General features: G+C 37.5%; 1 protein-coding gene across 3 annotated transcripts in view; it reads left to right on the top strand.

Moving 5' to 3' along the window:
• The first annotated feature begins 3241 nt into the window (after positions 1-3241).
• itpkb (inositol-trisphosphate 3-kinase B) overlaps positions 3242-9413 on the top strand; it is a 31926-nt gene continuing 25754 nt past the window's right edge. For 2 of the 3 annotated variants that reach the window (XM_031322440.2, XM_031322438.2), the window contains exons 1-2: positions 3242-3712; positions 8635-8833. In XM_031322440.2, coding sequence (XP_031178300.1) covers positions 8787-8833 — 47 coding nt within the window. In that variant the 5' untranslated portion in view covers positions 3242-3712; positions 8635-8786. The remainder of the gene's footprint in view (positions 3713-8634; positions 8834-9413) is intronic. The other variant, XM_031322439.2, reaches the window with a different exon arrangement.

Raw genomic sequence — 9413 nt, 5'->3', positions numbered from 1 at the left:
GCACTATAACAGACAGGCAGTGGTGGAAGAAGTGCTCAGAACTTCTGCTTTAGTGAAAGTAGCAGTGCCACAGTGTCGAAATACTCTGTATTACAAGTAAAGTCATGCATTTAAAATTGTACTTGTATAAAAGCACAAACGTATTAGCAGCACACTTTTCTTAAAGTACCAAAAATTATAAATACTTGTTATGCAGTATGCGTATTATAGATTGGATTATGATTATCGATCCATTAATGTGCATATAATATTTGATGCCTACTCATACTACTATATATTTTATATGGTATTATGGTATATAATGTTGATCTTTAACTGGAAAACTTAATGATTTACCACACTTACATTTTTGTTTCCTCACATAACCTTTTAACTCAATTTTCCAAAAGCCCTGTGCAGTGGTAAAGAAGAGCAGTGATGCAGCCTCACTGACAGCCTATAATACTGAGAGACCACTAGGGGACAGCAGCTCCTCTTTACATTACTAGGGTCTCATCTTCAGAATTAATGACAAAAAAAGGGGAGGGGGGGCAGCTTCAGTGTCACTGTATTTGGACTAAGTGTGATGAGTGTAAAAAATATAGTGAAGCAGATTATCTTTTAAAAAAAAAAATAAAGATTTGAATTAATTTGTCTGTGAGAAGAGCCTTGTTTTCCTCAAGTGGTAGACCACTGGATGTGGCCTTGTTTCTTTTTTTTTTATTCTTTTGCACTCTACACAAAGTCACACAGTCTTACTGAAGCCTTCCCAGAAAAATGTGAGGAATTTTGTGTATTTCATACCAAGAGAGCTGAGAGGAAACATGTCTCAGCCCAGCTAAATACTGTAACTGATTATGCTTGTAGGAAACCCCGACAAATGCCGTAGGAATGTCCATGTTACTGACTTAAAATGGGATGGAATTAAATCTTAAGAACATTATTGTGAAATAAAAATGATTACTTATAATAACGTATAAGGAGTTGACACGTCTTTGGCTGACTTACATCACTACACTTCCATTTCATACATCACATTGTGAGAAGAAAAAAATATTATTCCCAATGCCTCAACATGTACATATATTTGTTCTGTCAAATATGGAAGTTGTGCAATGCTGTTTATTTCAGCTGGATGGTATTTCCAGTTGTACTTTACTTCAGCTTTTTATCTGTTTTATTCTAAATCATCTTAGATGTTGAGGAGGAGCTCTATAGATTCTTCCAGCAAACGGTTGTCCAGACTCTGCCCCCGCATGTCTCTGACAAACTTGATGTGAGTGTTTCCTATGACACTGGAAAGAATTTCATCCTCCAGTATCCATGGCAACTTCCACAACCAGGATTGAATCTTGGTTCTGGGGTTTTAATATCTACTGTAGTTCCCCGAGGAGATTGCAGTGTGATTTCCCAATAAGGATACTTAGGCCTACTTGTAATCTTTAAAAAAAAATGGGGACTACTAATACCAATCACTATTTCACATATCTACAGCACACACTATTGAAGAGGTGTGTCTATCCTTAAAGTGTTCCTTGAATCAGAGGACTGCATCCACACCTGTGGTCAACATTTCTGCACCCCTGATAAAAACAGCCTGGGCAAAGCCATAACTCACCCTCCTGAGTTATCCGATGGTGTACCAGGACCTCTTTGAGGCCAAAGTCCCTTTATGTGGCCTTCCCAAACAATTTCCAGCCGTACTCTTGAGTACAGATATTCATTCGTGGACACGTGGACAAATTTTGTCCGACAAAAACACACACAGGTACCTCAGTTGTAACGACTTTTGCCTGCTTTAGTATCTTTTAGGGGAAATGTATTGTTATTTAGAGGTTTTATGATAAAACAACTGAATTGTACTTGTGCTATTAAAAGTGTTTTCTTTCTTGCTTAAATGTTATGGTTTGAAAGTGAGCAGTTGATGACTAAACACATTCATTTATTTAATATGCATAATGTAATAATAACATCAATTGGGATATTAAAGGTATTGAAACAGGATTTTGATGCATGGCCCCTCAGCAAAACAGGGCCTCATGACAACCCATAATTCACCCACACAGGTGTTTTCACTTATGGTGCCTGACTGGACCTTTCTCAAGACTGTGTGGGTTGTACAGATTGTCCTTGATTGACAGCTTCATAACGCTTTTCTCACCTTTAAAGGCGGGTCAATTTACGATGTTATCATCGTTATTGGTTAATTGACTTTTCTGACTAGAGGTCTAATCAGGAAGAGTAATCAAAAACCCCTGTGTGATTGTGCAGAGCCTTTTCATTTAATCACAAACGACATGCCTCATGTGAACCTGAGCCTTTATTATACTAGTGTAGTTGTATAGTCTAGTAGCTTTTAGTGCATGCTGTATAGAGTATAAAGAGTGATAATGTGCGGATCAGGTGTCGTCTTTTTATACATTCTTGCAGTTGTGATAAGTACATTTACTCAACTACTGTACTTGTACTAGGTTTTCCACAACGTGCTACAACATTAAAATGGGGTTACATGTCGATGCATCGGTATTAATACTCCAATAACATAATAGGCTATATACTAATACAACACTCTGAAGGCGGCCTTTCTGCATAATGAGTAGGCCTACTTTTTGATACCTAGCCTGCATTACATACAAAAGTAAATTTAGCTGATAACCTACTTCTACTTGTAATGAAGTTTGTTTGTTTTTTACAATGGGGAAGCATGATTGGTAGAAGTATAGCCTACTCAGATCTGTTACTCAAGTAAGCAAAGTAGCAATACTACAGTATAAAAATACTCTGTTACAAGTCCTTACAAGGCGACATTATTTTATTGGTAATATTACATCAAAATATGCTTAGAATACCAAAAGTAGACGTAGTCTAGGCCTACTCATTATGCAGAATCCTGTCATATCACTGGATAAGTAGGCTATAGCCTACCCTAATTAGTGAAGTTGATACATTAATGTGTAATGTACTTATATACCTGAAAAGTAGCCTATACATATGCAAGTCTGGAGAATCCCTATCACTGTTAATGGGAAGTTAAAGTAGTATTTTAACTTTTTTGAGTGCTGGCCCTTCTGATTAAGTTCCTCACGCGCTTGTATACATTACATCTGAGGGCTTCCCTGTACTGCACGTGCGTGTACAGACTTGCAACTTCAAACTTTTCAGTTTTCTATCGTTTCAGGGAGAGAGAGAGAGAGAGAGAGAGAGAGAGAGAGAGAGAGAGAGAGAGAGACACACACACACACTGTCTAGTCGCTTCCGGCTTCAAATTCGCAGACAAACAGCGCTTTACTACGAGCACAGAGGTGTCGAGCAGCAGCACGTATGACAACAGAAACCTCCCAAGAAAACTATGTATCCTGAGAGCAAACTATGAGAGGATTTCATTGGTCGGTACGAAATGCTTTAAAGTTTTCCTGAAATAAACCACAGAGACAAAGACATTTTGAAATATACTTCAAGGATTTTTTGGTGAAAAGGCGAAGAAGCGAGAAAGGACCGGCGGCAGCGTCGAACAAGTTCGTTTATGGAAGAAACCAAAAACACAACACAAGAGGAGCAGATGATAAGTTGTTTTGGTGCACAAGGAGCTGTATCTTTGTATGTTTTGTGTTCCAAGTGTCAGACACAGAGACAGAGAAGAGTCATCCTCGGCTTGTTGGTATCTGGCTGTAATATTACTCAGACCAATAGAAGTGTCCCGGAGAAGCCTTGGAGAGGACGGGGCAGCGCTGAGGTAAGATAACACAGAGCCTGCTGTCATGTCAGGACCACCATCTGCGGAGATTATTGTTGTTGGAGAGGGTTTATTACATTTGAATACACCCACCTCTAGTGTAGATGCAGAGGTAACAGTGAAAGTTATCAGGATTATAGGCCTAATTATCCGTTCAGTGGTGGGGAACTGTGGAAACCAAACAATTTGAGTAGTTTTAAAATAATTTGATCCTGTATCTCCTCATTTTTAATTAAACGGGTGTCCTACTTCAAAAGTATATGTCTTCTTATTGAGTCTTATGGATTTACCTCTTAATATATGTTTTGTGATGACAGATGAACTCATTTTTTAAATTACATTTGCTTTCCAATGTAGGCCTAATACAGCACTAGGCTATATAAAACTGTAAATAGTAATTTTCAACCATAATATGACTAAGATAAGGTTATTGGACATGATTTTATGCCATCTGAATCAAGAATTGAATCCTCTTATCAAAGCCGGATCATTTCAAATATCTTACCAAACCCATGTATGTTTAGCTATCAACAACTATATGTTACAAAAGTTATTTACGCTAAAGAACTGAAATTTAAATATTGACATCCAAATAACTGAAACTCAGGTTTTTCCATATTTTGTACAAAGTTGACTTCAGCTAAACAACTACCTCTGTTGTAGTGCTATGTTTTTTTGTACATCACTGTTTATTCATAAAAAATAAAAATAAAAACAGCTGGAGGAGACAACATATTTGTCAGACCTGGGGCTTAATTCATGATATTATTAGCTTGCAACCAGATGCAAAATGGGACCAGCAATAGGAACCCAGCGTTGCATTATATTAGCATTAGATCATTAGACTGAGAGGTTAACTCTGTAACTAATGACTATTTTCATTATTGATCAGTCTGACAATTCTTTTCTCCATGAATGGATTTATTGTTCGGTCTATAAAATGTCTGATAATAGTGAATAATGGTCATCACATTTTTCCAAATGTCAGTTTATTTGCTCCAAAACCCAAAGATATTCAGTTAACATTCATATCAGAGAAAAACAGCAAATGCTCATATTGGAGAAGATGGAACTGTCAATTTGGTGCTTAAATAAAATTACTTTAACGATTAATCAATTATCAAAATAGTGGCTGATGCATTTTTTGTCAATCGACTAATTGATTAATCCACCAAATGGTTTATTCTCTAGTTATTCCTACTTTTGTTTATTCCCCCTCAATGTCCTCCTGAGGCCTTTTCTCCTTCTGGGAACCATTGAGCTTTAAGTGGCATTCTCTGCTTTGAGTATTCCATCTGCTAGGAGAAGGTCTATTGTGGTATAATTTATGATCGCAATATTGATTGTGGTATAGTAAATTATCTAGAAATCCCACAGAGGGAATGTGGTTTAAATAACAGATATCAATGTGTGTTTGTGGCCAATCTTGAGTTAAATACCCAACATTAATGCAAAAATCATATAAAAAAAATCCAAATTAGTCCTGCTTATTGATGTGTAACATTGCCCACAATGATCTAATACACCTAGAGAAATAAAATACAGTTAAATAGTATAAACAGTATGGCAAAATATCTGTGTATATCATCTCATTGTATTATGTTGCCATATTGCCCTATCCTGCCTGCCATCTGTTTTTCAGTTTCAAGGAACAATCAGCATCAGCATCTTTAAAACTTTTTCTCAGCTGAGTTGCTTTTAGCATTCTGTACGTGGGTTTATTGCCCACTTGTGTAGGCAAGTGGACAATTTGAATACTCATGCAGTCCCACTCAATCTGACATTAGGCCGCGCTGAAACACAGACAGCACTCGGGAGGTAGTTTACATGTGCGGTTATATCAGACTCATCGCAACCAGTATTTGTTGTTTAAATTTTAGAGTGCTACTAGCTGTATTTTTTTATGATCATTATGGCATATTAGCACAGTACAAAGCCATGGTCAGAGCCGTGGTTTGCTTCACCATCCTGCTTCACGGCTGTTGTTAATTGGTACTAATATGATATCTTAAAATGTTTGGAATGTTAACATAGTGATGGGTACTCTAGAATACTTTCTGCTGAAAGTTTTCTCCCAAGATAGATACTGCATTTGTCTTTAAGCTGGCTAGGGTTCAGTGGATGTCCTCTACGGTGAAGGCATTTTGTCTTATGAAGCAACTTTAAGTCATGGATTGACCAAGAGCTGAATCAACACAGACTTTAAAAATCCTTTTTTTTGTACCTTTCTATACTTTAATAACGAATGAAACCTTGTTGATCCCAGTGGGGGAATCTGACCTTTTGGCAAGCACAGAATTCAAAGAAGCCGAGCCAGAGCTGTCCTTTAGTGCAAAGAAGAATGAAAAGTCTTTGGGATTCAGCAAACCATGTGCAACATGCAGTGTGAAAATGGTTCTTGATGCCCAGTGCTGCTTCATTACAGCAACTGAGCTGTTTCACTGAAAGTAAATCCGCTACTTCTGCATGAAAGACTCAGAATAGACAACTAAACCAAAATAGCCTATAAACACCTCTCCTTCCCTCCTCGCTCTTCTTTCTGTCTCTCTCTCTCGCTTTGTCCCTGTCTTGCACGGTCTCCTTTCCTCACTCTTTCTCTCTCTTAATCTACTCTAGGCCTGAATCGTGTTGTTTTCACAGAAACTTAGGAGAAGTTAGTGTCCAATAAGCAGACAGAAGTGATTATACAGTGTGAAAAAAGCTACACTGGTGGTTAGTAAACTACTTCAGAGATCAACCATTAAGATTGTTTCCTGCCTCTCTCTAACTGCGTCACTCCTCAACAAGGAAATCCCATGTTTACCCTGTAGTTCATGACCTGATGTCTTAACTTATCTGGAATCAAAACACATCCCAAGGCATTTTTGGCAGCTCAGCACGCTGGTATACTTGAATGAGCCCCAGAACTGGACTGAAAAGCATTTGTTTACTATATGTTGGAGCTTAAGTTTGTTCTGCAAGACAGAAGTGTTTACATGGTGTGGCAAAAAATATACAATGTGTTTCTCTTCAACACACATATCCCATTTCACTGCCAGTGTACTGAAGCATGAAAGAAAAAATGATCCAATATGTATTTTAAATTCTCATCAATTCCTGATAAAATGATGACTTGGCATTTGAAATTTCATAATAAAATGAAATTTCATGATTTACATGTAGTCCAGACATGTTGTTTCTTGTTCATACTTATCTGATGTTATACAAAGCAGACTGTAAGTCAGCCAACCCTGGATCATCTCTCTGTCTGAATCAAATACAAGGTGCTGGCATTGTGGACAATAATCTTTGACTGTCTAAGTTGAAACACAATTTGCAAATGTGCCATTGGGAAATTGCAAGTGTTGTGTAGTTTGACCACTGTGCATCAAATACCAGTTGACAACTCCCGTTGCACAGTGATGCTTCTTTGCGTAGCTTATTTGAGTTGTCACTACCTGTTTTAAGCAGGACATGATAGTACCACCGGCTGCTCTGTTCAGAGTGTAAACTTAACCACATAAAGCACTGAAATGATGATTGACAACTGTGTTGTGCTGTATTGTGAGTGGAGCCCAAGTGTGTCCATCTAATTTACTCTGCAAAGAGAAGATTGTAGAGTAGTTTACCTTCCGACCGATCGTGATTCAGGAGCCAAAAAGACGGCTTTTGGTTCCTCAAGGCCTGTTTCTTACAAAGAGTACAAGACCCCTGCACTGTTGCACAGCTAAAAAAAGAAAGCACAGTACTTGATTTATTCTGAAAATCAAACTTAACTCTTTTTTTTATTAAATGATCCTAAGATTCGGTCTCATTACAAGCATGGAACAACCTAATTTTCAACAGAAAACGTAACAAACACAACACAGCATTAGTCTCCTGTGACATGATGATTACTTACAATTTCTTTAAACAATCTTGATAAATCTGAATACAAGACCAAAACCATGCTATAGTGAACACGCTGTCTTTTGCGGCGCTAATTCAGTGACTCTGGGTGTCTCTACTCGTCTTTATCTGCGTCGGGGAGATTCCACAGCTGAACTTTTGCCTTTTCTGTGTGTTTTTCTTACTCTCTAGCTTTCTTTTACCATCTGTGTTTAATTTTGCTGGCACTTTTTATCTGTATTTGCCTGTCTTTCTCTCTACCTCCTGCCCTTTCTCATTTTCCCTTTCGGCATGTTTCTCTATATCTCCATCTTTTCCATGTGCCTCCCTCATTTTCTCCCTGAAAGAATCTTACCTTAAAGAAGCACATTTCAAACAGACAGTGTGGTGCTGCAGGGAGCAAATTATTGTCACAGTTTGGTCAAGCTGAACTTTGGCCATCGTGTTGCTGCTCCTTTTAGAACAAAGACGAGTTGGGTACAGCTATGAAACAAGAGCACGGAAAGGTTTATACAGTTAAATATTTGAAACTCTAAGAGGGTTTTTAAAGACATTCTGGTGTTGATTTACTAGTTGCATAATTTCGAGAGGAGTATTGTACTAACATTGTAATAAAACAGCTGTTTGATTCAAATAAGCATTATATAAATCTCAGTTTCTATCAAACATTAACAGGAGAAAAGGCAAATTATTTCCAGTGATGTCCCTTACTAATTTTCTTCCAATATTATCTGATCCCCTTTCAGTAACCCCTTTCACTTTCTCTCTTTTATTTAGTTTTAATCCCAGCAGGAACAATGATATCATTTATTCCGAGTTAACAACAGGACTACATGAATAATCTTCTTTGTCCATGACGCAGTTAGGGATGGCTTTCCAGGAATGGAACATTTCATTTCCAGTGTCTGTCCTTTTTGAAAAAGGGCTCTTTAGATTTTTCTTCTAAAAGAATGTTTCTGATTTTGAAACTTACCCTTTGTTTTTGTTTTTTTAATAATTAGAAAGACTGGACACAGTAAAATTAACTTTCCTGGCTTTATTTTTTATTTTTTCAGTGGCGGGTGCAGATTTCCTCGTAGTGTGGAGCTGCCGCTGCTGACTGAATGCAGAGGAAACACTGAAAGCTGTTCTCCAGGCCTCCCTGCAGCTTCAGGGGAGATTGTCAGATGTGTACCCAGCATTCAAAGCCCCTGGTCTGGCCACGGGGATGGCAGCCTCTGCCCTGAACCTGAATGGCCTTGGAGTCATGAACAGGTCAGTGTTTTTTTTTCTTTTTTCTTTTTCAGTGTATGCTACATTTTTGGCATTTATTGTTTAAGACTACGTTGCTTTTTTTGGAGAGTTGTAGAGGAAATTCATACTTAAAGATGTTTGGTTAGTATGGTTTGTTGCAGTTGATAACCTGTTTAACTGGACTGGTAATATTACTTTTTTATTTATAATACATTGTGAAACAATTGATGAAGCCATTCTGCAAGATTTTAATGATTTACAGGAAAATATTCTATGCATAAAATATCCCTCTATTCAGCAGGCAATTTCTCTATTTCTTTTTATCTGTAATCTAAGCTTTTGGAGCTTCACTCTATGAATGTATGATGTTATGATCAGTTGTCAGATTACAGGTTACCAATGCAATTACTTTTCTGTCCAGATGCTTAGACATGAGACTTGTTACATTATGTGATACTAACGTATTTAAGTTTTCAAGATATAACCTACTACAGTATGACATTTCTGGGTGCATTTTTTTCTGTGAAGAAGCACCAAAAGGCAACATTTACTGTATAATACAATAGTTATAGTCTACTGTAGCTACACACAAACCAACCAA

Source organism: Sander lucioperca, chromosome 19, assembly GCF_008315115.2.
Source record: "Sander lucioperca isolate FBNREF2018 chromosome 19, SLUC_FBN_1.2, whole genome shotgun sequence".
In the NCBI taxonomy this organism is placed as follows: Eukaryota; Metazoa; Chordata; class Actinopteri; order Perciformes; family Percidae; genus Sander; species Sander lucioperca.
Note: the sequence above shows the minus strand (reverse complement) of the source record. Positions and strands in the feature narration are given on the sequence as shown.